This window comes from Rhizopus microsporus (genome assembly GCF_002708625.1).
Source record: "Rhizopus microsporus ATCC 52813 unplaced genomic scaffold scaffold_31, whole genome shotgun sequence".
Classification (NCBI taxonomy): Eukaryota; Fungi; Mucoromycota; class Mucoromycetes; order Mucorales; family Rhizopodaceae; genus Rhizopus; species Rhizopus microsporus.
The window spans coordinates 20,840-47,526 of record NW_019671946.1 but is presented as its reverse complement, the minus strand read 5'-3'; the positions used below and the strand labels follow the sequence as shown (position 1 = coordinate 47,526).

At 36.8% G+C, this 26,687-nt stretch overlaps 12 protein-coding genes across 12 annotated transcripts; 7 read left to right on the top strand and 5 right to left on the bottom strand.

Moving 5' to 3' along the window:
* Positions 1-336: 336 nt before the first annotated feature.
* Positions 337-1,603, top strand: RHIMIDRAFT_231713 (12-oxo-phytodienoic acid-like protein). The gene has a single exon (XM_023607704.1). The coding sequence runs from the start codon at positions 373-375 to the stop codon at positions 1,483-1,485; it is 1,113 nt and encodes a 370-aa protein (XP_023461399.1). The 5' UTR covers positions 337-372; the 3' UTR covers positions 1,486-1,603.
* A 632-nt stretch (positions 1,604-2,235) lies between these two features.
* On the bottom strand, positions 2,236-2,801 carry RHIMIDRAFT_242345 (uncharacterized protein; the record flags this gene model as incomplete). The annotated part of the gene is made up of 3 exons (XM_023609756.1): positions 2,236-2,450; positions 2,531-2,633; positions 2,697-2,801. 3 exons carry the CDS (start codon positions 2,799-2,801, stop codon positions 2,236-2,238), a joined length of 423 nt encoding a protein of 140 aa, XP_023461398.1.
* A 1,434-nt stretch (positions 2,802-4,235) lies between these two features.
* On the top strand, positions 4,236-5,617 carry RHIMIDRAFT_208941 (DNA clamp loader; the record flags this gene model as incomplete). Its single annotated transcript, XM_023607096.1, has 7 exons — positions 4,236-4,322; positions 4,390-4,500; positions 4,546-4,640; positions 4,698-4,795; positions 4,861-5,179; positions 5,228-5,471; positions 5,519-5,617. The coding sequence occupies 7 exons, from the start codon at positions 4,236-4,238 to the stop codon at positions 5,615-5,617; spliced, it is 1,053 nt and encodes a 350-aa protein (XP_023461397.1).
* Positions 5,618-5,660: 43 nt separating this feature from the next.
* On the bottom strand, positions 5,661-6,428 carry RHIMIDRAFT_242343 (uncharacterized protein; the record flags this gene model as incomplete). The annotated part of the gene is made up of 5 exons (XM_023609755.1): positions 5,661-5,783; positions 5,834-6,055; positions 6,107-6,235; positions 6,290-6,318; positions 6,374-6,428. The coding sequence occupies 5 exons, from the start codon at positions 6,426-6,428 to the stop codon at positions 5,661-5,663; spliced, it is 558 nt and encodes a 185-aa protein (XP_023461396.1).
* A 142-nt stretch (positions 6,429-6,570) lies between these two features.
* RHIMIDRAFT_249017 (ankyrin) lies at positions 6,571-7,767 on the top strand (the record flags this gene model as incomplete). Its single annotated transcript, XM_023610578.1, has 1 exon — positions 6,571-7,767. The coding sequence occupies one exon, from the start codon at positions 6,571-6,573 to the stop codon at positions 7,765-7,767; it is 1,197 nt and encodes a 398-aa protein (XP_023461395.1).
* Positions 7,768-8,144: 377 nt separating this feature from the next.
* Positions 8,145-9,484, top strand: RHIMIDRAFT_242341 (Pkinase-domain-containing protein; the record flags this gene model as incomplete). Its single annotated transcript, XM_023609754.1, has 7 exons — positions 8,145-8,260; positions 8,316-8,529; positions 8,577-8,687; positions 8,746-8,829; positions 8,895-9,059; positions 9,112-9,409; positions 9,459-9,484. The coding sequence occupies 7 exons, from the start codon at positions 8,145-8,147 to the stop codon at positions 9,482-9,484; spliced, it is 1,014 nt and encodes a 337-aa protein (XP_023461394.1).
* A 242-nt stretch (positions 9,485-9,726) lies between these two features.
* On the bottom strand, positions 9,727-13,056 carry RHIMIDRAFT_209007 (uncharacterized protein; the record flags this gene model as incomplete). Its single annotated transcript, XM_023607102.1, has 10 exons — positions 9,727-9,918; positions 9,969-10,117; positions 10,167-10,280; positions 10,328-10,610; positions 10,692-10,939; positions 10,999-11,383; positions 11,432-11,593; positions 11,669-12,232; positions 12,285-12,854; positions 12,916-13,056. The coding sequence occupies 10 exons, from the start codon at positions 13,054-13,056 to the stop codon at positions 9,727-9,729; spliced, it is 2,808 nt and encodes a 935-aa protein (XP_023461393.1).
* RHIMIDRAFT_95519 (uncharacterized protein) lies at positions 12,872-14,250 on the bottom strand. The gene has a single exon (XM_023615924.1). It carries the CDS (start codon positions 14,147-14,149, stop codon positions 13,337-13,339), a length of 813 nt encoding a protein of 270 aa, XP_023461392.1. The 5' UTR covers positions 14,150-14,250; the 3' UTR covers positions 12,872-13,336.
* Positions 14,251-15,598: 1,348 nt separating this feature from the next.
* Positions 15,599-17,426, top strand: RHIMIDRAFT_316565 (uncharacterized protein; the record flags this gene model as incomplete). Its single annotated transcript, XM_023615061.1, has 7 exons — positions 15,599-15,779; positions 15,843-16,219; positions 16,275-16,329; positions 16,388-16,473; positions 16,526-16,747; positions 16,794-17,172; positions 17,284-17,426. The coding sequence occupies exons 1-7, from the start codon at positions 15,647-15,649 to the stop codon at positions 17,424-17,426; spliced, it is 1,395 nt and encodes a 464-aa protein (XP_023461391.1). The 5' UTR covers positions 15,599-15,646.
* A 2,989-nt stretch (positions 17,427-20,415) lies between these two features.
* RHIMIDRAFT_242338 (uncharacterized protein) lies at positions 20,416-20,727 on the bottom strand (the record flags this gene model as incomplete). The annotated part of the gene is made up of 1 exon (XM_023609753.1): positions 20,416-20,727. One exon carries the CDS (start codon positions 20,725-20,727, stop codon positions 20,416-20,418), a length of 312 nt encoding a protein of 103 aa, XP_023461390.1.
* A 1,054-nt stretch (positions 20,728-21,781) lies between these two features.
* Positions 21,782-24,077, top strand: RHIMIDRAFT_273950 (asparaginase-domain-containing protein). Its single transcript, XM_023612424.1, has 3 exons — positions 21,782-22,136; positions 22,188-22,243; positions 22,299-24,077. Exons 1-3 carry the CDS (start codon positions 21,838-21,840, stop codon positions 23,975-23,977), a joined length of 2,034 nt encoding a protein of 677 aa, XP_023461389.1. The 5' UTR covers positions 21,782-21,837; the 3' UTR covers positions 23,978-24,077.
* Positions 24,078-24,800: 723 nt separating this feature from the next.
* On the top strand, positions 24,801-26,623 carry RHIMIDRAFT_95463 (uncharacterized protein). The gene is made up of 5 exons (XM_023615923.1): positions 24,801-25,045; positions 25,106-25,208; positions 25,266-26,177; positions 26,239-26,324; positions 26,425-26,623. The coding sequence occupies exons 1-5, from the start codon at positions 24,846-24,848 to the stop codon at positions 26,477-26,479; spliced, it is 1,356 nt and encodes a 451-aa protein (XP_023461388.1). The 5' UTR covers positions 24,801-24,845; the 3' UTR covers positions 26,480-26,623.
* Positions 26,624-26,687: the final 64 nt, after the last annotated feature.

Sequence of the window (26,687 nt, the reverse complement as noted above, 5' to 3'; positions counted from 1 at the left end):
TCCAGTGTAACAACGGCTAAAATCTTCCGTGCGTTGCTATAGGATGTCCGGTTTTAAGCATACTCCCTTTCATTGGATGATTTGATAAACAAAGCTCCATATAGATACAGTGCCTTGATATGTTTATGTATATGTTTGAAAAGAAAAAAAAGGGGGGAGGTAGGGATAAAGACAGTGAAATATGGAGTAAATGGCCGCGAGATAAAAAGTATTCTTGAGATGTAGTATTGACTATGGAGTCTGACAAATCATGCTTAAAATATATCATTTCTATACTTAAAAGGAATTAATAATCAAGTCTTCATTTTATACAATATAAAAGCTGGGCACCTTTTGCTGTTCTGTAGTTTACAAAGTGTTATTTCAAAAACTATGACTATTACAACTCTATTCAGTCCTGTCAAGCTGGGAAGATATCAATTGGAACATGGTGTTGTTATGGCTCCAACAGGTCGCTTCCGATGTACTCTTGAAGGTGTGCCTACGGAATTGGTTGCTGAATACTATGGACAAAGAGCCTCTTCTGGTGGTCTTCTTATCACTGAAGGAACCGCCATTCATAAATCAGCAGGCCCATATCCACGTATAGCGGGTATCTTTACAAAGGAGCAGATCGAAGGCTACAAATTAGCAACAGAAGCTGTGCATAAGAAGGGTGGTTTGTTCTTTGTGCAGCTTTGGCATGGTGGTCGCGCAACGTCAAGTACATTTATGCCTAATGGTGAACAAATCGTTTCTGCCTCTAATATTCCTATTGCCGGGAAAAACCCTTTCTTGGGAGATGCTGATTATGAAGTGCCTCGTCCATTGACCAAGTCTGAAATTAAGGATGTGATTCAGTTATATAAGCAGGCTGCTTTAAATGCAATTGAGGCTGGTTTTGATGGTGTCGAAGTGCATGGTGCTAATGGATACCTTATCGACCAGTTCATCAACTCCAATAGCAATAATCGAACGGATGAATACGGTGGAAGTATCGAGAACCGTGCTCGTTTTGCTCTTGAAATTGTTAATGCCGTAGCTGAAGCCATTGGCGAAGACCGCACTGCTATCCGATTTTCGCCAGGCGGATCTTTTAACGATGTAAGAGATGACACTGTTGTGGAAACATGGAGCTACTTGACCTCTCAGTTACAAAAGAATCATCCCAACTTGGCTTATATTCATTTCATTGAGCGTCGCTTTGATGTCGACGCTGATGTTGACTCCATTTCAGGCGATTCACTGGAGCCTTTCCGAAAGATATGGAAGGGTACATTCATTGCCTCTGGTGGTTTCTCTATTGCGCGTGAAAAGGCATTGGAATATGCTCAACAACATGATGTACTCATTTCTTTTGGCCGTGCTTTTATTGCAAACCCTGATCTACCAGAGCGTCTTCGCAATAATTGGCCATTAAATCCTTACCATCGTCCTACTTTTTATACCCATGATGCAGTAGGGTACACAGATTATCCATTTTATAACGCTAAAGTTCAAGCATAAACATTATTTAAATAAAGTGTATCAAATTTATAGTAGATCATAGAGGTTATTGTTATCAGTAAAAGAAGGAGTTTAACAGCTTGTCACTATATCATGTTTTACCATCTACTAAATGAAGAAGAAGGGTAAGGAACTACATTTTATTCATAAATTATTCGTACACTGATAATTTTCGAGAACAAATGAGACAACAAATAATAATAAAAGAGAGCCACGAGAAGCAAAAGAATGGGATATAAAAGAAATAGTTAGTCCTAGATCCCTCGAACCTCCGTGATCTCGATTACGACGACTGGGACGAAGCGAACAGGACGACTGCCGCACGTGGTCAGTTTCTGTGTCGTACCCTTCATGCTCTCGATTACTTCAAAGGTCATGTAGCTATTTTCTTTGCTAACAAAGGATATATTGATTGTGGCGACTTCCCTGAGCTCTTTCCCGTCAAAGAGACATGAGCTCCATTTACTGTTCTCCCAATAGCTTCCCTTTCTGAGATCCACTTCTCTGCCCCTTTCTTCAAGCCACAACATTTTTACCTTCAAGCCCAGAGGGGTTTTTATATACTTCCTTCATTCTTTGAACTGGCCTGGGCAAAATTAGTATAAAAATACTACGTGTCCACTTGGGTTTAATAAATATATAAAATATCACTACAGGAGTATAGAGCAAGTATTGATGATAATAAAGCTTTATTTAGCCTCCAAAGGCACAGCCAATCTGGATTGTTCTTAGCTACATGTTTATACTAGCTTATTCTCCATTTTCTTCATTTGTTTCTTGTTTATAGAGTGCAGCTAAGGATCTCCAAAAGAATCTGCTCAATTGATCTCTATTAAACTCAATATCGATTCGAAGATAGTCTGGTAAATGAGGAAATATAGAGGTATTTCGTTGCCTTTTGAGTATAGGAAAATATAGTATTCGCTTATCTTTCTGGTTAGGAATGAATAGCGAAAAGTCTAATGCTACATGAGAGTATGTCAATAGAGTGTTTTTTGTTTTTTGTTTTTTGTTTTGTTTTTTTTTACGTATATAATTTACTTACATCCATTGGGCCCACTAAGATTACAGACATACTGAGCGCCATTCTGTTTTGTTCTTGTTTCTTTAATGGCCAACCCGGTAAGTTCGCTTAGGATTTTGTTTTCCTATTTAAACTTTTTTACTAGTTGTAATCTTTTATTGTTGCTCATAAGAATATTAAAGAATACTTTACGTCTTGACTTGAATTCAAATATCTCTTTAGAACCTGATTTGACTGGCGTATCTGGATCTTCTTCTACAAGCTTGCCTATTGTCTCTTCCAGTTTCTGCATTTTTTCATTCAACAGATTAAAGCTTATAAAAACACGATATTATTTAAGTTACTGTGTGCCTGTTCTGTATAGACTTTATTTATTTCTTGAATAATTTGCTCCTCCTTCTTGGCTGCTTCCTCTTGTTTATCTGAAAGTTTTGATAATTCCTCAACATTTTTCATGAGTATTGCAAATCTTGACTGTAGTCATGATTTTATTTAGTCTTTGATTTACAAAAAATATATATTCTGCCTTACGATTCCACTTCGTTCTCTTAATCTATTATTCTCTTCTTTTATTGATCCTCAGGTAAGTATATAATCAAAGTATCCATTACCAGCTGTTGTTGTGGGTTGTGAATAAAAGTTGTTCCCTGGTAGATCCGTTTCTCTGGTATGTTTGTAAGGAAAAGACGATGACTGAGGTTGACTATAACTGTTGTAAGCTAGATAATTGCTATACAGTTCTTGTTTGACTCGCTTTGCATTGCAAATCAATATGAAAATGTTTTATTTCTTTGTGAAATGACTTGAAGAACATAATGTAAGTTTGATCCTTTATTTAGATTGACGGATAGATAACCGACTGATTTTTTGACCATTTCATTTTAACTTTTTACTTCATGATTAATTAACCAATAAAAAAAAAAAAGAGAAAAAAAAGGGGGTAATACATATAAGAAGGCTATAGGCTGCCACTTGATTCTAATGCTTTCGATGTGGTAGCTTTGCTTAATTTTAGGGTTGGAAGAAGAAGAAAAGTATCATCAGAATGAATTACTGGAAGTATTTGACTCTTGCAAGATTGGATCGCTGATAACGTATCGTTTATGGTTTTAAACCCATTGTATATAATCATCAATGAAGCAGACAATTTTTTAGTATAATCTTGAAAAGTCCAACAAAACTATCCAATGTGTGGCGCCACGCTAAACAAGACTTTATAATGTCCCCATCTTGGTTTGTTTCTTTTCAGGAAGAAAGAGATAGAAAAGAAATACTGTTATTTATTCTAATTTTATGCTGTCAGTTCTATCAACAAAGGCCACTTAGCTCACGTGCAAATTATGATATATTCGTATTTTATATCAGAGAGAGTGAGCTGGACAGTCTTAGGTTAGGCAGAGGCTTTGGTAGTGTGGAGTTGTATAGTGACTCCAAATGTAGCGCCCCAAGGAAGTACCCGTAGCATTAGCCTATTTACTGATGCATGTAGTGTTTACTTTTATGAATCTTTTCACAAAAAGACGGCGCGTCAAAATAGATGAAAAGGTAGTTTTAGTAATAATAAGAAGCGTCGTACAAATTGAGAAGCATTGAAAAGTACAATAGGACTGATCGAAATGAACCGTCACTTTTGAGAAACAATGTGTTAGAAATTGACGCGCCCACAAAAATATTTATTATCACGCGTGTGTGTGTGCCTATTTCTCATTTTTATTACAACTACAACATGAGTCTCTGGGCTGATAAATATAAACCTAAATCACTTGATCAACTTACATATCACAATGAACTATCAACTCACCTAAAGAAGCTAGTAATTGCTTAAAGCTGTGGGTTAATAAATCACACTAAAGACTATCTCTTTTTTGTTCTTTCGATAGGCTAATTCAGACAATTTTCCTCATTTACTATTTTATGGACCACCTGGAGCAGGAAAAAAGACGCGTATAGCTGCTGTACTAAGAGAGATCTATGGACCTTCAGCAGAAAAAGTAAATCAAGGAAAACATTTGAATTATATATTGACGATCCTATAGTTGAAAGTAGAACAACGACAATTTGTTACTTCGTCCAACCGAAAGATGATCTTTACTGTTGTTTCGAGTAATTATCACTTGGAACTTAATCCAAGGTATATATATTCTTTTTAAAAAGAGTAAAAAGAGAGAAAACTAACATGGATATTTAGTGATTTAGGCATGTACGATCGTGTTATTGTTCAAGATGTCATCAAGGGCATTGCTCAAACTCAACAGGTTGACGCTAATGCTAGACACCAGTTTAAGGGTATGCATATGCAATTGATATATATATATATATATATATATAGCGGATACTCATATCTATCATAGTTGTTATTATTGATCAAGCAGATGAACTGACAAGAGAAGCACAAGCTGCCCTTCGTCGAACCATGGAAAAGTACACAGCGTCGATGCGTCTTATATTGTGCTGTAATGGTCTCGGAAAAATCATTGCTCCTGTACGATCTCGTTGTCTTTTGATGCGTGTAGCACGACCAGAAACAGATCAAGTCGTTGGTGCACTTTTACATGTAGCTAATAAGGAGGGCCTTCGTCTACCGAAGCAATTGGCTATGCATATTGCTGAACACAGTGAGAGGAATATGCGAGCTGCCTTGTTGGCATTAGAAAGTGTTGCTGTTAGACAGTAAGTTTTTTATTATTATTAATGGTATATGCTTATTTGTGTTTATAGCTCTGATTTGAGTAAAGTAACTGAAGTTGATCCTCTGGATTGGGAGATTGCTATTTCAAAAATTGCCGACATGATCCTACAAGAACAGTCTCCACAACGATTATTAGCTATTCGACAACATTTATATGATTTGATTATCAAGTGTATTCAACCCAGTTTGATCATTAAGAAATTGACATTTTATCTCCTTGACAAAGTCGATCCTTCACTTAAGCTGCAAATTTTAGAAAAGGCTGCCTTTCATGTAACCACACGATGATGATTATTGTCTTGTACTCATGTTTTGTATAGGAACATCGTCTACGTATGGGCAAAAAGGAGATTATTCATTTAGAGGCATTCATTGCTAGTGTGATGCATATTTATAAACGGTTCTTGAGTAGTATGTAAAAATGCCTTTATTGTTGATATATGCTTCATAATAAATATGGGTTTATGCTGCTTCTTGCTTTGTTTCAGTCATGCTCATCTCTTCGTCTACTACTGCTGTAATTTTTGAATACTTTATCTTATTTAATGATAAGTAATATTCAGTGATGATGCAAGCAAAATAGATCTAGGATAAAGTCATGAGTACATTTAAAAAAGAAATATAGATAAACTTACTTGAACCATGCGTATGACGCATAGAATAGTGATACTGACAATACTTTCAGTCTTGAATATATCATCATGTTGTCTTGTTTTATCAGCATCATCGGCTATCTCGGGTAAGCTATGATCCGTAAAGATGAACCATTGAAAGGCAAAATAGACTGTCATCAATGAACTAATGACAAAGTCAACCCAATAAAAGATAGCATAGGATCGTATGAGAGTATGATGATTCTGTTGTTGCATAATTAATATCTTTTATATGTATTTGTCTTGTTGTCTTACGTTGTTAATGCCATAGAGACCAATAGAAAAGATGAATAGAGCTATTAGTGAATAAGCATGTGCCAAGACAGCAAATGGATCGCTGTATTCTAATGAAATAAGTCCATAAAATCCGGATAGTTTGTTCAACTATTATAAGAGGTTATTAAATGTGTAAACTGTATCCATGGCACTAAGAAATACCAGTCCAATGGTAGTAATAAGATAAACACCTATGTCATTATTATAAACAATCAAAAGAAGACCAAACAGTGTTGGTATATTTACCTGTTTTTATTGGCACAAATAGACAACAACTTCTTTTGTTTGATGAAAGCAACATTCTCAAATGTATTGTTTAAACAATAAAGAAACCTAAAAAAAAAAAAGGAAGAAAACAGAAAATGGGCTGTGCTTTAACTTTTCTCTCATTGTCTTTTTTCCCTCGTTAATTAATACAGTAAATGCAAGAAAACCTTACTAAAATGTATACGATAGAAATGAGTCAAAGGTGCTGCTTATTAACACTACCCGTAGAAGTTCAAACAAACATCTTTATTTATGCACAGAATCCAGCTTTAGTACTTACTTGTCGACACTTTTGGCAAATGGGTCAATCCTGTCTGCTGAGAGCAAAGTACTTGGTATTCCGATACGGGAGAGAAGCAGCACTGTCTGAACGATCGATGAAACGAAGAATAGCTTGTCTACCAGTTATTGAACATCTCATCAAACATCTTCACTGCGATACAACCGCAGACGAGTTTTGGCTTTATAGACATGCCTGTGAAACACAAGAGGTTGATGTCTGTCGTTGGATTATTGCAGCTGTGGTAGCAGATAACCTTGCCAATACTTCAACTTTGCTAAGCATGGCTGCTGCATGTGGAGCTGTGGATGTGGTAGATATTCTCGTCGATGAGTTTCATGTAGATCTTAGTCAGCCATATGCTCATGGAAGTGCTTTACGTATGGCAACTGTATACAACCATCTGGATCTAGTGAAGCATTTTGATCAAAAGTACAAGCTGGACTTACACTTTGATGATGAACTGCTGCTAAGGTGCGCTTCATACACGGGTTTCCCAGAATTAGTAAATTATCTTTTGGAAAGGGGAGCAGATGTTCATGCAAATACAGACGCATCATTGGCAAGTGCTGTTCACGAAGGTCATGCCTCTGTGGCTGAATCCTTATTGAAAGCAGGCGCTTCAGCAACAATTCATGACAACTTTTGTGCTCGATATGCTGCTATTCGGCTGCAGGATATTTCGATTCTAAGGAATTTAATAGTCCTTGGTGGCGTTGATCCTCGATTTGATCATGACTGGTTGCTGATTGAAGCATGTAAACGAGGATATATTCAGATTGTGCGATTTTTGTTGAAAGAAATATTATCAGATGACATAGACAGTATCATCAACATGAGAGAAGGGATTTTGTTGAAAAAGGCAATCATTTACGAACAAGAAGCGGTCGTTCATCTTTTATTGGATATGGGAGCAGATGTCAATAGTGGTGGATGTGCTGCTGGAATATATCGTCTATTGAATGCACAGGATCGATCCATGACTGCCAAGAATATTATAAAGTATATTGTTCAGAATGGATTTGATATTGATCAACAAACTCAAGTTATGCAACGTGCGATTAGAGAACTGTTGGTATCCAAGCACACTTGAACATGACATTAAGACCGCGTATGTATGTATATATACACATAAAGCATATGTTTAATGGAGAAGAAAATATACATGATTTGTATGCCCATAGATCATCAGAGTCTATGCATCTTGTTGAAACTACGTCGCCAACTTGGTGATATCAAGCCATACCCTGTGTATACAATAAAAACGGTGTGTGAAAGCATTGATTCAAAGTCCGTGTGTGACTTCAAGCACCACTTTTTTTTCTTCTTTCCCCTCTCATTCTCTGCTTCTCTTTCTCTCAACTCTTTCTCCGTTCAACCCAAGAGTCCGCCTTTAAACTCTTTGTTTCACCACTTTTTTATAATAATCTCTTCTTCAAAATAAGCTTTTTTTCCCTCTTTTCGAAAAATATGAGCGCATCTACGAATGCCACAAAATATAAAAGCATAGCCAGGTGCTATGCTGACGTGAATGCAAAGATGCCAGCAAGCTACTGGGATTATGATAATCTCCAAGTGGAATGGGGGTAAATTAAAAAAAAAAAAACAAGGGGAACAAAAGTAATAATTCTTTGAATATAGCAACCAAGAAAAATATGAAATTATTCGTAAAGTGGGTCGTGGCAAGTACTCTGAAGTCTTTCAAGGCATCAACATTACCAACAATGAAAAATGTGTCATCAAAGCATTGAAGCCCGTAAAAAAGAAAAAGATTAAGCGTGAAATTAAAATTCTTCAAAACTTGGCAGGAGGAACCAATATTGTGGGTCTTTTGGATATTGTTCGCGACCCTATTGTAAGTGCAATTAAATCACTCTGCAAGATGTTTAATATTATGTATAGTCCAAGACACCTGCGATCATCTTTGAATACGTCAATAACACCGACTTTAAAATCCTTTATCCACGATTTACAGTTTATGATATCCAATACTACATGTATGAGCTATTAAAGGTAATTTTACACTGTAACATGATGTATCATTGACACACACACATCACACTTTAAACAGGCTTTAGATTATTGCCATTCAAAAGGTATTATGCATCGTGATGTGAAGCCTCATAATGTGATGATTGACCATGAAAAGAAAGAGGTAAACAAAAAAGAGAGAGAGAAAAGAAGGAGAGCCTTGGTTCACACATACTCTATGTCATTTAGTTACGCTTGATCGATTGGGGATTAGCTGAATTTTATCACGCAGGAACTGCATATAATGTTCGTGTCGCATCGAGATACTTTAAAGGACCTGAACTTTTGGTAGACTTTCAAGAATACGACTATAGCTTGGATATGTGGAGTTATGGTTGCATGTTTGCTAGCATGGTAAGAAGATTGAACATGAATGGTGTACAGAACTGACACATGGCAATCCTAGATCTTCCGTAAGGAACCATTCTTCCATGGTCATGACAACTATGATCAATTAGTAAAGATTGCCCGTGTGCTCGGTACAGATGACCTTTTTAGATATACCGCAAAATACAGTATTAAGCTTGATCCTGAATATGACAACATTTTGGGTAGACATCTTCGTAAGCCATGGACCAAATTTATTACTGCAGACAATCAAGAATTTGCTTCAGAAGACGCACTTGACTTTTTGGACAAGTTATTAAGATATGATCACCAAGAACGTCTTACGGCTAAAGAAGCTATGGAACACCATTACTTTGGTAAATAATTGTCATATTGATAAATTTGTTTTTATTAACACATTCATAGATGCTGTTAGGCAAAATCAGTCTTAAATGATCACTCGTTTTAATTACTTTCTTTTCAATAAATTATGCAAGAAGCGTTTATACTATAAAGAGTCATTATATAGCATGTCCAGTCAGGGAGAAAGAGCACACTTGTAGGAGATTATGAGACAGGATGAGGGGTTTATTTAGGCTGCATATCATCAGACGCTGCTGAAAACGCTGTTAAAAAAAGAGAGAGACATAATACAAATAACTTAATAAATTAAAAAGAGAGAGGGAGAGGAACATCACTGCTTATTGAACGTCTTGTTTCTATTCTTCACCATGCTGATCTTTCTACGATGAGGATCAACCAACTTGAGCTCAAAGATGACTTCAGATCCTGCAAGGCGATCATCCATCACGCCATGAATTCTGTCTGTTGAATCTGGACGTAGGCAGCGAATGTTGTTCCCCGGTATGACCTGTAGCAAATCACCCTAAGGAAATGTGTTAATGAAGAATATTCATAGCAAACAATACTACTTACAGTATCGATGTGTCTAACTTCGATAAAATTGGCATTGAATGCCACAACATAGGGGAATCTGAATGAAAATGCAGTAGGGCTTCCTTCCCAAGAGATGCACCAGTCTTTTCGCACTCGTTTGCCCTTTTTATCAATGTAGAATGCCAATTCTACATAGTGTATTAGTGCCATATGTAAGTGTGATCTAATGACACTTACCGTTATAACACAAAAGTATATTTCCGTCCTTATGTCTAAACATCGAGATCGGTTTCATGTACTCATGTTGAGCGAGAAGAGCATTATTACTGTCATCGTTTGGATCCAACACACCTAAAGAAGTTTAAGTATATGTATCTATCTATCAGAAAGTGACTTACTTTGTACTTCGGCAGAACTCAAATTGACCATGAGAAAGCCTCGCTCGCTACCAACACATATTATATTTCTGAAAAACTGTATAGATGAAGCTTCACCAGGCATATACAGATCCTTGTAGACTTTGAATGCTTCATTATTTCCTCTGATCAATCGACCAAAGTTTTTATGTTTGTGCTTTTTCTTTGACTCTGTGTTTTCATATGGCTCCAAGGCATGAATCGTACAAGACATGGCACTATATCGAACAAAGCACACCAACGTCTTTTCCACACCATTTTGCAGCTCATTTTTTTCTTCCTCAGTTGTAGCAGTAGCAACAGCAGCGGCAATGGCAGCAGGTGACTTGTCCCATATCTTTCCGACTTTGAAAAATGAAACATGGCTGCTGATCTTTCGGCCGCGTTTGATGCCAGTTTCTGTAGAAAGGAGAGTATCCAGTGAGTATGCGTATAAGATCTTGTCTGCCAAGACCAGGATGAGGTTGGATTGTTCAATAATATCAATCTGTGACACTTTGTCCATTGCCAAGATACGGATGAGCTCATCTCCACTACCTTCCTTTTTGAGATAGACACCTTGATCACCACCCAAGACGAGCGACTTTCCATTTTCTATAGTAAGGTAAGTAAAGAAAAAGAAAAAGAAAAAAAAAAGAAAATAAAAAGTTTACCAAACACAGCGATGCAGTTCACCTTGTTGAAGGCACTAAAGAAGCTCTCGTTGATAGGTTGTACATTAAACACCTTGTGCTTTTCAACCAATGCTCGTCTTTGGCCTTCAATTTTGTCTGCCCATTGCTTTCTACCTGTCAAGGTAGGCGCATACAGTGTCATGGGGCCAGAGCTCTGTTTGCCAAGATGCACAAATGAAATAGGGTATCCATTTTTATTGTTGTGGTTTGTTACTGATGTTGTACTTGATATAGTGGTGGAATTATTTTGGATAGTATCTGTTGGACTGGAAGACACGTTGCTTGGTCTTCCTAAAGGTATAATCGTACTGGCTCTTTTTGTCTGATCAGGGAAAGAGATGGACAGTAAGGCAAGTGGTATAGGCTACGGGATGATTTTTAATAGGTTAACTCTATAACAATCTATTATTACCTTGCGATAAAGTTTGTATTTTTCTTCATTTTGCTTCGGTTTTATAATGAGCAAACAATGATCTAATAAATAAACAAGGACATCTGATGACTCTGGTCCTGAACCTTTCTTCCAGGTGCCTTTCATAATAATCTGTCGATTGTCTGCTTGTAAATCAAGATCCTACAAGATGTTGTTTAAGAAAAAAAAAACCAAAAAAAAAAACAGAGCTTCCAAGATAATAGTAGTAATACATACTAGACTAGAGATATGCTTGTTGATTAAACGTTCATCCAAAAGTTGTAGATTAAATCTATTTTCAGTTTTCCCTGTTTCTTTGTTGACATCTGATAAGAATTTCGTAATGATAGTCATTACTCTTGGAATCGTTTCTTGATCTGGATGGTCTTTTGGCGTATGTTTGAGGATCTCACGCAGGAGCAAATTGTATCTGCCCAGACGTGTTGTTGGCTTGGTCAAGTATCCGTTTAATTCCAGTTTACGTGACTGAGGCAAACGCTCGGTCATGTTTACAAATTCAGCAAACGAAGGGTTCGTTGACTTTTCGGTTTCGAATGCGTATTTTCCAATGATTTGATGAGCTCCATATGTGACAAAAGGCTCAAAGTTTGCAACGTGAGATAGCATAATATCACCAATTTTATCGACAATTTTATTGGAAGATTGGCGTTCGAGCAGTGCTTGTGAGAGTTTTGAATTGACTTGATACACCTCCATGACATTCCAAAAGATGGTTTTCACCAAACTTTCTCTGTCTCCTGTCACCTCAGAGTTCTCATCCAGTAAAGGATCAATCCAATACTATAACTCGTGTTTTAATATTCACCCTTTCCATAACAAATACACACGTTACCTCTTTCATGTAGCGCAGGTCGTCAACGAAATCTTTTTCTGTATAGATAAGCTCGAATATATTTTCCTGGCGCTTCTTCTCATCCTTGGTTAATGTGTCTAGTAAAGATTGTGGTACTGTATTGATCCATAATCTATCCTCTTGCTGTTGTGCGATCATATAGGACTGACTCGCTTCGCGAGAATGGCTCTTGGAGGCATTCTTCTTGGCCTGTTCCTGTCTGCGAGGACACCTTACGGAATAACATAGTTTATCTCGTGTACATGTAGGAGAGTAACAATCTGTCAAGAGAGTAAATACACCTGTGGGCAGAGACTCTTCTGAGCTCTCTTGTCCAACATTCAGCTCAGAGGCCGAGTCACTTCTCAGATCAGACAGCACCTGTTGCTGAGGATAAAATAATCCACTGATAGGCCTTACATTCTCTTTAAACTGGTATAACTCTTGGCTTGAGTCCCGTAGCCTGTGTTCATAGTTGACATCGTGAAAGAACTTTTGTGCGTCCAAAGCTCGACCTAATAAAAGGGCCAGATTACGATCACTTGATTTAATCAATCCGCACAATTTGTCCTACAGCAATAAAATTAGAGTTTACACTTGGCTCCCGTTGTGCCCCCAAGAGAAAACGTACCACGGCTTCTTTGCCATCAAAAACATCTTTATACTTGATACTATCTTTTGTCTTGGTTGAAAGAACGATGGATTCTTTGAAAGCTTCTGCTACTTTTGATAACAGGGCTGGGTAGATCGATGGCAGACGTTCTTTGATCATGGGTAGTGAAGCTGGCTCTTCGACGAGGGTAGATGACACGATCATATTGGCAGTGGAAGAAGATGAAGCAGAGGATGAGGCAGATAGAGAACGAGGAAAATGATGTGTGCTCGAGTGAGATCCGTTGCTGTTCATGCGAGGTCCATACAGAGGTCTAGTCAACGTCACTGAAGACGGGACTGAGACCGGCATATTATAAACACTCTCCGCAACGCGTTTCCTTCCATTGAATGATAATGAATGATGATCTCGAGAATGTTCTATAATTAAGGTTATTACTCTACACACATATCCCCTTGTCCTGTTCTTTTTTCTTACTTGAAGAAAATGCAGAGAGAGCGGATAGTTTTGCTCGCATAGGTGCGGTTGACTTTGACAGTTTGGACAGTAAGCTCATGCCTCCGGTTGTCTTTACACTTGAGTTATCAGTTCTAGAGTAATTATCACGCACAGGTACAAAGGGCTCCAGCTTCTTCTTTTCTTCTGATTTCGATTGACCGTTTTTCGAACGAAATAAGGTTCCGGATCTTGATACCTTTTTAGCAGTTTTGACAGCGAATGAATTCAGATTGCTTCCCAATGTGGTGGATCTTCCTTGTAAGCGATCATCGACGGTTCGAATACTGGTAATAGAATTGGCATCATCATTATACTCTGTGTGTAGTGAGATGACAGAGTCACCGACGCTATAGATACTTGGAGCACCTTCTGGTTTTGTGCAAAGTTCGCTTTCGCCAGGGCGATAATCAAGAATGTCACCAGCGATATGATCCTCTTCATATATAATGTCCTCCTCATCCATGTCACTATTGTTTTGCAAATAGCGAGTTGATTGATAGTATCTATCTCGAATGGCAGCTGAAGGAGTCAATTCAGGATGTAATATATCTGTAGACGTAAAATAGGCGAGTGAACTTAGATTGTCGATAGTATAGCTTCGTTTATAATCAACAACCATGTCATCATCTTTATCTGATATAATACTCGCGGTAGTAGCTGTAGTTGTAGTAGATGAAGATGGTAGTTGATATCTACTATAAATATTAGTTGAAGAAGGAGAGGTTCTTAAGGTTGGACCTTGTTCAGTTGCCATAACTCGAAAAAAAAAATAAAAAAAATGTATAAAAAATAAAAAGGAAAGTGTGGAGAACTGGGGAAGAAAGGAAAGAAGGAAAAAAAAAAAGAGAAAAGAAAAGAAAAGAAAAAAGGAAAGAAAAAGATTTGAATTCACAAGTGTTTATTTTTATCCTAAATAACCTTTTACAAATAAATAAAAAAGGGGAGGGGGAGGGCAAAGTGGAGCAACACTCTTTCGCACACAAAATAAGCTGTCGGTCATTTAATCAAGTAGGTCAATTTCCTTTTCTTGGTCGTGAGCAACTGTTCTTCATTTACTGAAGTTCAAATTTATTACTGCCTTGGACCTGTCAAAGAAGCTTCAACCGGTGTAGCTCAAGAACCCTTCTTTTGTATAAGCTAGTCTTGAATTGATAAACTATTTCTTCTTTTACCATGTGTTTGTTTAAACATGTGTCCTATATCGGAGGAATAAATATTTATTACTATTTTTCTTTTTCTCTGTTTTTCTTAAACAGAGGGCCTATGTATTGTTAGTCTTTTTATTATTCTCTTTTTCGCATGTGTATCATATCCTAATAAAGTCAGCCAAGCAGAAAATATTAAAAGAACAACAAGCAGAGATTATACGTTGTGGCGCTCATCATTTCATGTCTCACAGTATCATGCAACTTTCCACTTTTAAATAATGTTCTTTTTATAGTTTCTCTTATTCTTTAGACAAGTGCTCATTCTTTTCCGTTAAACATTACAGTGTAACCGTCTCTGTAACAAACTTATAAAGGTTATTTTTAACCCTCAAGGAAGCTTAGACTATAACATCTAAGCTGTGTCTTCACTATCCTCACTTTTTTTTATCCCCTTTAATCATTTAACCAAACTTATTTTGGTTAAAGAGATTGAATGCTAGACATTTTCATTGGATTAATCAATGCAAAGGTAGACCCGAATGTTACATCTATCAAAATACAAAAACCTGCTGAATGGGGAAAGTCTAGAAACTCAACTTCAGCTCACGTGGTACAGTAAACTTGTCATTGAGCTTTTCACTTGTAACTGTGTCGTTGTCTAGGGCCACCATTATCCACTTGATTTTAAGATAATAATTGCTGCAATTTTTAGATTGCCTTATAAATAATCCCTAATAAAGTATTTTGTTAGGGATCGAACCATGGGCGTATCAATCACATGTTTTGGTATTTTGATCTCCTTGGCGATCTCTTTTTTTGAGTCTCAGTGATTGGTTCAAACGGAGTTCTCTTCACTTCTTTAGCCGTATCTCGTTTACCCTTTTCCCGGTTCTAGAACCCTGACACGTAAAGAGCATGACTTTGTTTAAAATAGAATCAATAGTATATCGACCATGGCTGTGTTGGATGCATCATTAAACTATACTGATTACTGCCTTGAGTCACGTGTCGTCGCTATATGAAAAGTAGCGCGCAAACGCGATACTTTTGGAATCAGGTTCGTGTTTTCTCTTTTTTTAAAAAAAAATAAATCAATTTATACAATGCCTGCACGTAAAACCAACAAAGAATTACCTAGAAAGGAAGAATCCAACGATCTCAAGGGCTTAAATAAAACAAATCGTTCATCTTCAAAAGATAAACTAACCATTTCAGTGACAGAAAACTCATCACCAGGTAAAAAACAAAGAAAAGTAACAACAAAAAAAGACAAAATGATTCACCATTGATTCATTATAGAACAAATACTTCGTTCCTCATGGCTCTTTCTTTCTACATTTCAATTCTTTTTTCTCTTTCAAGACTATTTCGAGCTTTCTTCATTGAACATTGAACAGTTAGAAAATGCAATGATGCAGCAGGAATCAAACGAATTCTTGAAACAATTCATGTGTCATGTACTAACACCACTCTTGAGTTCGAATCAGCGTCGAGCAATCAATCCCGACAACTACGAGCAATACTTATTTACTCTGTTCCCTGAATTTGGTCCCAAGTTTCAAAAACTTCATGTCGTCGATAGAATTCAACTATTGAAGAGAATCGAAGAGGCACACTTGGAAAACAATAGTGAGGACTTTTTGGCTTGGAAAAATTCAATGGATGTGAATGAGTTGGTAAGAATCAATTGATACATATAAAGCAAAACACATTAAGCTCTATTTGTCGTAGAGAGTTGCACCACTAGGAAAAGATGACGCTGGATGGAATTATTGGTATTTTGGGGGTATACATACATACATATATAGCATGATATGAAACACATGAACATCCAATTATTATAGATACGCGACTTTATAGAGAGATACCTGTTTCGAATGGGAAAAAAGGCTTAAAAGAAATAACAAACAATCAGTTTACGTTTGAACTTGTAAGGATAGACCGAAGTATTGTCTGTAGATAACCAATACTATTTATCATAGGTCTGCTCAAATCTAGAAGACTGGGAGCGCATTGTAGAGTCATTTAGAACTGCTAAAAGGAAAGCACGAGAATTATCAGAAAAGATTATTGAACTGGGAGAAGAGATGATTGCCAGGATAAAATCACGAGAGGCAGCTAAACTGAAGCAAGAGGCAAGATTAAAAAGAGCAAAGGAATTAGAACAGATACCCAAGAAGAGAAGTAGAAGATTAGAAGCCAAAGTAAGTATAAGGAGAAGAACGATAACAGTGGTAACACGTTTGATAGTATGAGGAAGAAGCAAAGCGTCAAAAGGTGGAAGAAATAGCCAGTCAGCAAGCTATATTAGAAGAAATTGAACGACAAAAAAGAGTAAGGGAAGCCAAACAGCAAAGAGAAGAGGAGCAACGACAGTATAGGACAGAGGATGCACGATTAAAGATGGACGTGTCTAATTATATCAAACAAAAGATGAATGAAGCAGAAGAAGATGATGAGAGATTAGAATATAAACAACTAAAGAATCAATTACACAAAGACGCGAGTAGACAAGAGAAGTTAAAAAAGATGAGAGGATGGCTAAAGTTGCTAAAGGAAGATGAAGAGATTTCAATAAGCTTGAAGGTAGATAAAGAGAAGCAGATCACATTTGAAGGCGATAATAAAGGTAAATCTTATATTAATACGATCATCCGCCTTATCTAATCATATTTAATGCATACACATAAAGCACTTGAACATATCTTGTTTAAAATGATGTTACGACTATACCTTTTAGATCAAGCTGATGAATCATTCACAGAAGTTTATAAAAAGCTACTACTCAATAAGTACAGATCGCTCAAAGACTTTTGCGCTGACATGAACGAACTGGAGGATCATGATACGTCTTTCCTTGTGTCTGCTTGGAAAGATAAATAAACATATCATTAACTTAAAGCTTAAAAATACAACATGTGCAGTAACGATGTCATAGATTTCTACTTTCATCGATAAACGTTTTACATCTGATAAAGAGCTGATAGTACAACGATTTACTAGCTATTTTTTCATTATTATTTTGAGAGATTTACTTTTACCAAACGTACTTGATGTATAAGAGAGAGAAAGAGAATAAAGCAAAAGGATCAGTCGGTTCACTACCGTCACTAGTCTCCTTTTTGACTATTTTTAGATCTGCTCAGCAAAATAAAGTATTTACTTTAGCCAAAAAAGGCTCGAGTTTACAAAAGGGAAGGAGTGTCTATATTTCCCCCTTTTACTCTTCATTTATTCACTTTATTCAAACTTGGATTTTGTAGTATTTAAAACAAGCTGTTCTTTTCAATTTCATACAATATAAAATCTGACTATGAAAACTCCCTGTTCAGACAAGACTTTGTTGCTGTTAAGCAGTTACTTGCACTTTGCAGCTATAGAGAGATTTAAAGTAAAATCATAAAAGCAGATAGAAGAGAATTTTTAGTAGATGAAATTGAACTCTGTTGTATAAATATTTATGGTCTTTTTATAGCTTAATTTTTAACACACGCTGAGCTTTTATGAGAAAGCAAGAGTTGTCATTAAAAATAAAGAGATCCTTGTCCCTACAAGTTGATCTTGTAGTTAATGAGTTGTCTTTTGGTACTCATGTTGAGTCTATTGTCATAATTTATTTATTATGGTTATTTCAAAGGGCTTTTATGCTTCTTTTTACTACTGGATGGTCATGTAAATAAGATCAAAGACAAAAACAAATAATAACAAAACACAAATATTATTTATTTTAGTCCTTATTATTTACACAAGACACTGGCTCTGGTCTGTTTTATATAAATGAACAAAATTGAAATATATTCTTGGTAGAAATAAAATATTTCTTAACCTTTAAGCAGTAAAGCATTTAAATTTGAGTTGAAAATATGAAAAAAAAAAAAAAAAAGATACAGGAATATTTATTTTTAAATAGAATTTTACAGTTACTCTCCTAAGTATTAAACCATTCTAATGGTTCTATTTTTCTAAATTTCAGTCAGTATAATTTAATACATCTTTGATTGAGGTATTTCTTGACTGTTAAACCTATCCTTCTCTCCCCCAATTGTTTTGTATACAAGACAGTAAAATGATTTCTAAGCAATATATACGTATTTGTTTTTGATATGGGATTGATTTATATGCAAGTTATAATCAATAAACATTACCAATTTTAAGTATAACAAAAGAATATAGTTACCATAAAGAAATGTATTGCAATACAAAGACGTATCAAAAAGCGGTTAAAATTATAAGAAAAAACAGTACCTTTGGACGCTTTATTAGAAGTTATTGTTGATACTTTTCATTTGTCATGATCATTTTATAAATGTATCTGCAATGAAATCTTTACTATGAATAGCTTTAAAATTACAAAGCAAAATGAGGATTAACAACAAAGAGACCCCTATCCTATGAGTACGAATCATGAATATCGCACCTTTAGATAGGCATAACTAAAAGAATTGCGGATGGGACCTTTTACATAAAAGTCGATTATCTTTTTGATCAAATGCTGGCCAAATAAAGCCAATTTGTGGTTCTTTAATGACTAACACTACAACGCAGAGCTAGCCTCGAGTTGAGTTAAAGGTATATGCTTTATTATCCAGATATATATATATATATATATAGTAGAGCGATGGCTCACAAGAGTTTATCGCTAGATTATTTGAGAAAGTTATTGCCTATTTACCTGTAGATGGTATTCATAAGACGTCATTATTGTACCTTTTGTACAGTGTTTCTATTTCAAATCCAGACGATGTTAGACGGATCAAAATGTAAGTTTAGACGAACTGCTTACCTGCTTTGTACAAGATAAAAATGAACTCCAGATAAGAAAAAAGACGCTAGTTTAGAGACAAGCTGAATATGATAATGACATCTTACCGGAAATATAAGAAAAATATAGTTTGTGAGAAGAAATTGAAATTGATGGTGAATTGTGGGTTTTGTTGATGAGGATTTGAAAATAAACATTTAGCAAATGATAGTAAAAATCAGTCAAATCAGATTCGCTTTTCTTCCTTTTCGGGTAATTTGGTATGCCACATTGTTTCACCAGCCTCCAAAAAGCTTGAGCACCAATTTAGATTGATTTTGTCTGAACGGAATGTATAGGCGCAATAGAAAAAAATGACATCCTCTTTTGTCAGTGTATTTAGCAGGAGTCAACGTGCCATCTAGTATTCTTGTTTTAATTGTATCAATAAAACTTTGAACAACTGATACTTGTTGAGGAGTAAGCTTGGCTAGTTTTTTCCCTAGGGCAAATGTCTTGTTGGAATTGATTGACCGCAGTGTTTCTTCTCTTAAAGAATTAAGCTTCTTTTTGCTCAAAGCACCAGTGAATAGAAACTTTCTGAGCTTACGACACACATATGCTTTGGAAGAGACTCTTGAGGGTACGTTTTCTATAATAAAAACTTTTTTTTTTTTGCACTTCTTGCAACAGAAAATAGAACCACTTGAAAAACAGGCGAGGCTTTGAGTAAAGTGTATCGGAATCACATTGATCTGGCTGGTATTTAGACCACATGTTTGCTATGTTTCCAGTGATTCCTTTATAGTAGCTACTGCATGGGGCAGACGATGACCAAGGTGGCTCTGAACCTTGGTTTTGTTTGTAAATGAAATATGCCAAGGTTTTTCTGGAAGCCACTGGGAGCTCTTTACAACAATTACTTGAATTGTTGTCAGACATCATATTCAGAAAGCATGTTATCGATCTTCGTCCGTGTGTCTCGTGAATGTGGTTTCTAACCAGGACTTCGTATTGCTTACCAGCGATGGAAAGAATACTTGAATAGTTTATACTTTTTAAAGAGTCGCGGTCTACAGTTGTCAATTCACAGAAAAGAGTGAAGTATTCTTTGAGATAGTTTGGTGCTCTCTATCCATTTCCAGTCATTGCCGCAAATATATTTGTGAATAAACTTTGTTCAATAATTGGAATAGCCTGACCATCATCAAGCAGTTTGATGAAGACGAAATTGGCAAAGAAGGACCCCACAAACAAATTTTTGGTGGTATGATCTGCTAGATTTTTGATATGCTGCACAAGTTGTCGATTGTTACAAACATTAGGTAAGGAAGTCTTAATTGCAAAGCTTTCAACTCTTTCATCAGGATTGCAAACAGGCCTTTTGCTTTCTTGCTTGGGGACAAGTTGCTCGTTGATCGTGCATGTGACGTCAATCCACATGAGGGGCACTTGACTTCCTTTAGAGTCTTTTGTTCTGTTTTGAATTTTAAAAGTGCATTTTGCTTATCAATCTTTTGTTGTACTTTTTTCGATAGCTCTGGTGCACTCGAGGAAGAGAAGACACTTTATTGATTTACTGTGCTGGAATGATATTCGTCTTGAGTTGGCGTTACTGTACCTATACCAAAATAATGTTAAACATTGACAGATAATTAACAGGATTGAGTGCTTTACGTTCTTTTAGCTCTGCGACTTTTGAAAGCCTTTCCGAGCTGGATGATGTAGAGTGTCTTTTCATTTGAAGCAAAAAGAAGAGCAAAAAGTGAAAGAGATTATTGTTGTTCATTTATCAAAATTCATTTAATCAATAAAATCACGTCCTTTTTTCAGGTTCAATAAACTTATGCTGTCATAGCATTTGGCATTGGCTTTGGCGTGGAATCAAACAGCTTAGTGAATACAGTGACATAAGATGATCTTTACTACAAATATAACTTGAACGACGGGTGCTGCCTCTTCTTTAGGCTTTATTCACAGATATACTTTTATTCAACCGTTCAGGTTGTGAATGGTGTTAAGGTTGTCTTTTATGAAGATTTAGCTTAAATATCCCTATTTCAGTCTATAATATTGATAGCATATTCAACTTGTCTCTAAACTAATTTACTATTTTATCGTCTAAAGAAAATATCATCTTGGCTTAGATTGATAATCAAAGACAAAGAGCGGATCAGGCCCACCAATTTTTATTTATTGTAACTCCGACTAATCTAGCTTTTTTCTCTTTTTTTTTTTTCTTTCTTTCTTGTCTTTATCCCGAGAACAATATGCAACGCACACCTCCATTATCAGCCTTTGCAAAGACAGGGGATAATATAATCTTTGAAAATGCTGCTGTGGGTCACCAGTTGGGCGTTGACCGTAACGACATGGTTGCTCCAGGTAAAACAAATGACTTGACGTACCTTTACTTTTATCTAATACTCCCTCTTTCAAACAGACGTTTCAAGAGTCCTTATTATTTATACAGGAGGAACTATTGGTATGAAGCATACCCCAGAACATGGCTACATTCCTGTAAGTTGTCATTTGTAGATCTATGTTGATCTAATGTCAAGCTTTTTCTTTAAAAAAAAGCTTCCCAATTATTTAGCCGAATCATTGTCCAAAGTAAAACGTTTTCATGACCCTCAGGATAGCCCCACTCTAAGTGGATTGACAAGAAGTTCATCAACCGATAGTTTAGACAGTGTGTCAGCATCCTTCAGTAACTTCAAAGTCAAAGAGTTTGGACAAGTCACCAATACGGTCAAAGCCATTGAACGCAAAGGACCAGAGGCAGGACAGGTCAAGACGTTTCAATTACCTAGTCTGATCACGCCTGTCAGTTTGTTTGGGAAGAGAATCAGGTAAAGATAAAGTTTAATAAATTTCCCACAGAGAGTAACACATCTGTCTAGATATTCTATTTTAGAGTACACACCTCTTTTAGATTCGTGTGACATTACGATGTCAGGTAAAAGAAAAAAGAAAGTACTTGTAAGAAAGAGAAGAGACTTATGATTCTATAGATTGGGTCCGTATTGCGGGCGATATTGAAGCCAACTACCAGCTTTATGATGCCTTTATTGTACTTCATGGCACAGACACAATGGCTTATACCGCCAGTGCACTAAGCTTCATGCTGGAAGAACTGGGAAAAACAGTCATTATTACGGGTTCACAGGTTCCGCTGACGGAGGTTAGAAATGATGCTGTAGAGAACTTGCTAAGTGCCTTAACAATTGCTGGTCATTTTGTTATTCCTGAAGTATCACTTTACTTTGGAAAGAAGTTGTATAGAGGAAATAGAACAAGTAAAATAAGTGCTGTTGATTTTGAAGCGTTTGATTCACCTAATTTACCTTCACTCGTGGACGTTGGTATTAATATTGGTAAGTTACAACATGTTTTGCAATGTCTTTTTTGCTCATTTTTATTAGATGTAAACTGGCCACTTGTTCTGCGTCCAACACAAATTGCTAAATTTCATGTCAATACTCATTTAAACCCTAATGTCGGCTCTTTACGTTTATTCCCTGGTATCAGCAGCTCAACCATCAAAACATTTTTAGCTCCACCTATTCAAGGCATTGTCTTGGAAACGTTTGGAGCAGGTAATGCGCCCTGTCGCGCTGATTTATTAAGCGCATTGAAAGAGGCCAGCGATCGAGGTGTCGTGATTGTCAACTGCACACAATGCCGCAAGGGTCTCGTGACTGATGCATATGCCACAGGAAAGCAATTGGCTGCAGTGGGTGTCGTACCTGGTGCTGATATGACACCAGAATGTGCGCTGACGAAACTTGCTTATCTCCTTGGCAAATCTCCTGATAATCCAGACTATGTTCGAAAGATGATGACCAGAAACCTCCGAGGAGAACTGACGGTACGTACGCCTTATCAACGGTTTACTGCATCTATGGGTCGAACAAGCATGTTGTTGAATATCTTTATGAAATATGCTGCACATAGTAAGGTAGCAGCACGAAAGGGGTTAGAGAGCGGCAATCACATGGTAAACGACCAAGACTTGACCATGTCGGTTGAGGAGGAAATATTGGCCCAGAAAGCGCTTAACCCTGTGTTACTCTGTTCAGCGGTCAGTGCAAATGACCTGGATGGTCTCAAATTGTTAGTGGAAGGAATGGAAGAAGTAGTGAATTTGAACTGTGTTGATTACGATGGTAGAGTACCCCTTCATGTAGCTTGTCGTGGGGGATACTACAAGATTGTAGAGTATCTTTTATTACATGGTGCATCTATCCATGTTCGTGATCGGTCGGGTCACACACCGCTATTTGATGCAGTAGTCGAGAGACATGCGGATGTAGTAAACATTTTGAGAGAGGCTGGTGCTCATTTAGCAGAGAGTGAGATTAATGATATGGGCCCCTATTGGTTTAAAGCAATCAAGACAAATAACCTTAGATGGGTTCAGATAGCACTCGATGCTGGCTTTGATGTTAATTGGTGTGACCCTATTGAAGGAAGACACGGATTAGATATCGCAATATGTCAAGGAAGACTGACTATGTTCAAGACACTCATCAACCATCCCAATATTGATCTCAATTCTGTAGATAAATGGGGAATGTCTACTTTGGATAAAGTACAGATGCTCAAGGATAAAGCACCATCGAACTTGGAATCTTTAAAGAAATCTGAAGCCTTGGAAGAAATGGAAATGATGATTAAAAACAGAAAATAAACATGTTACCATGACCACTCTTGACTTCTTGATAACTGTGCTGGTCTGGAACTCAAATCAAAGTTAGCCTTGATGTAGTCTAGGAGAATGGTGCTAAATTCTGGAGAGGCTAGTCAGTATATGTCTGTATATTCAAGTCGTATGACTGGATGATAAAGAGTTTAGATTCAGCATCCCTTCGTTATCATATACCTTTCTTGATTCTAAATTGTCCAGAGAGTCTTTATATTTGATTCTTTATGACTTTGTAGCTCTCTCTTTTGTTGATCCATACCATGTGCCTGATCGAACTCTGACAATAAGGCAGTATTTTATAAATTTTGGTCCTATATTTCTACATCACTGGACATCTATTTGTATTTGAAAATTGTTAGAAAGAGAAAGAATAGTCTTTGCTGATTATTATATATTAATTAAAACAAGAAGAGGTCCTGTTTAACACAAAAGAAGGATACACAAGCCTCTGGGCTCAAGGTTAAACCATGATAAAGTAAACTAAAAAGTTAAAGAAACAGATAGCAAAAGTAACTAGCAATATTAAAAGAGTACAGATCATTTTTTTACCAGTTGAAACATTTTCACATGTGCCCAGCTGTAAATGGTTGAGATATCATAAGCACAATGCAGATGATCATAATAAAACGCTATTAACTAGTTTAGAAAGGAAAGGAATAAAGCTTTAAAAAAAGTTGTAGTGCGCCTGTGTAGCGCACCTAACATTCGCCGTTATTTGTGTCACTCTTTGATGTCACAAAATGGTTTAATTTCCGCTTGAAACGTTTTTTTATTTTATTTTTATTTTCTTCCCTCCTCTCTTTAATACCATTTTTTTCTTTCTTTATTGAATCACATAAAACGAGTGATATAAATGAACCAACAAAACCCAAATATTATCAATGTCACTCAACCAAATCAACAACAGCAACAACCAAATCAACAGCAGCAGCAACAACCACAAATGCTGCAACCACAACAGGGCCTCAACTTGAGTCTGCCAAATGATACTTCAAATGCGAACTGGCGTGAAGAATTAAGCGTACATGATAGAGCTCGTTTTGTTGCACAACTGTAATAAAAGGAAATTAAATATGTTATATAAATAACACTAACTTGATTTATTAAAAAAAGGGGGAACGCCTTGAAACACCTATCTCCTAACACAGCAGATACAGACATTTTTGCAGCAGCAAAGAATTATGAACTTAGTCTTTACACAAGATGTACAAGCAAGGTATATATTTACATATACATTATAAATATCTTTTTTTTAATGTATACAACTTTGTAGAATCAATATATCATGGCATATGCTAAAAAATTTCATCAAATCAAGTTTCAACTACAAAATCAAACTGGCGCAAATAACAGTGCTGCAGCCACCTCCATGATAAATGATAACCAACTTTTAAATATGAACCCACTCACTGTTCAACAAATGTCCCCATTGTTACAGCAGCAACAGCCACAATCACAAAGTGTATCCCCTCAAGTTCAACCAGCTGTGCAACCACAGATACAAAAACCTTCTCCTTTAAGTCAACAGCAACAGCTTCCTCCACAGCAACAACAACAAGCAAACATAAACAATCAAAATCAACTTCGAGCAAATATGTTCCAACAAGGTATGCTTCAAGCAAGGCCGCCTGCACAACAACAAACACCACCTCAACAAAATCAACAGCAGCAGCAACAGCAACAGCAACAGCCGCAACAACAGCCGGGTCAGCAGAATATACCGCAGCAATTAAACGCGCAGCAAGCACAAATGTTAGCCCTCCAGAGAACGGCTGCTCAAGCAATGGCGGCTGCTGCTGGAACTAATCCAAGTAATAATAATAATAATAACATGATAAACAATGTGGCCAACATGAATACCACTGCTCAACAACAAATTCCTGTTAATATGCTTCAACAACTAAATATGGCAAATGCGAATCAAGCTGCCATGACCATGTCGCCAAGACAATTCCAAGCATATCTTACACGTCAAATCGCACTTCAACAACAGCAACAACAGCAAAGTGGACAAAGTACGCCACAAATGACATCTCAGCAGCAACAAGGTACACCACAGTTTAATAATGCAAATATTGATCCAACAAGCATTATCAATTTAAATATGGCACAAAATTTCCGAACGCCAGCTTCGGGTATTAATACAACAACTACACCAATGCAACCTAATAATTTTCAAAATACGGTAAGCATACGCGTGTTATATAATAGGAAGTACCTTGTTTTAATTCATATCCTTTGTACAGCCAAACCATCAAGTACAGAACCTGATAGGACAACAGCATTTGACTCCAGAGCTTTTGATGCAGCACCTTCAACAACAGCAACAACAGCAACAGCAGCAACAGCAACAGCAGCAACAGCAACAGCAACAGCAGCAACAGCAGCAACAGCAACAACAGCAACAGCAGCAACAACAACAGCAACAACAGCAACAACAGCAACAACAGGCACAGTCGCAATCTCAAGCTCAGGCCCAGGTTCTAGCGCAAGCCCAGGCTCAGCAACAGGCACAAGCAAAGGCTCAGGCATTAGCGCAAGCTCAGGCTCAGGCTCAGGCCCAGGCTCAGGCTCAGGCTCAGGCTCAGCAACAATCACAGCAGCAAGCCAAGCCTCCTCAGCAGCCCTCACAACCAGTGCAGCAAACACAGCAACCATCTGTTGCGCCTAACGTACAGCTGAATGCTGGTACAAC

Coding starts and splice junctions, on each gene's coding strand:
- RHIMIDRAFT_231713 (XM_023607704.1), top strand. CDS start 373: ATGACTATTACAACTCTATTCAGTCCTGTCAAGCTGGGAAGATATCAA.
- RHIMIDRAFT_95519 (XM_023615924.1), bottom strand. CDS start 14,149: ATGGCAACTGAACAAGGTCCAACCTTAAGAACCTCTCCTTCTTCAACT.
- RHIMIDRAFT_273950 (XM_023612424.1), top strand. CDS start 21,838: ATGTCAAGCTTTTTCTTTAAAAAAAAGCTTCCCAATTATTTAGCCGAA. Junction 22,137..22,187: donor TTGTTTGGGAAGAGAATCAG/GTAAAGATAAAG, acceptor ACATCTGTCTAG/ATATTCTATTTTAGAGTACA. Junction 22,244..22,298: donor GTGTGACATTACGATGTCAG/GTAAAAGAAAAA, acceptor ATGATTCTATAG/ATTGGGTCCGTATTGCGGGC.
- RHIMIDRAFT_95463 (XM_023615923.1), top strand. CDS start 24,846: ATGAACCAACAAAACCCAAATATTATCAATGTCACTCAACCAAATCAA. Junction 25,209..25,265: donor ACACAAGATGTACAAGCAAG/GTATATATTTAC, acceptor ACAACTTTGTAG/AATCAATATATCATGGCATA. Junction 26,178..26,238: donor CTAATAATTTTCAAAATACG/GTAAGCATACGC, acceptor TCCTTTGTACAG/CCAAACCATCAAGTACAGAA.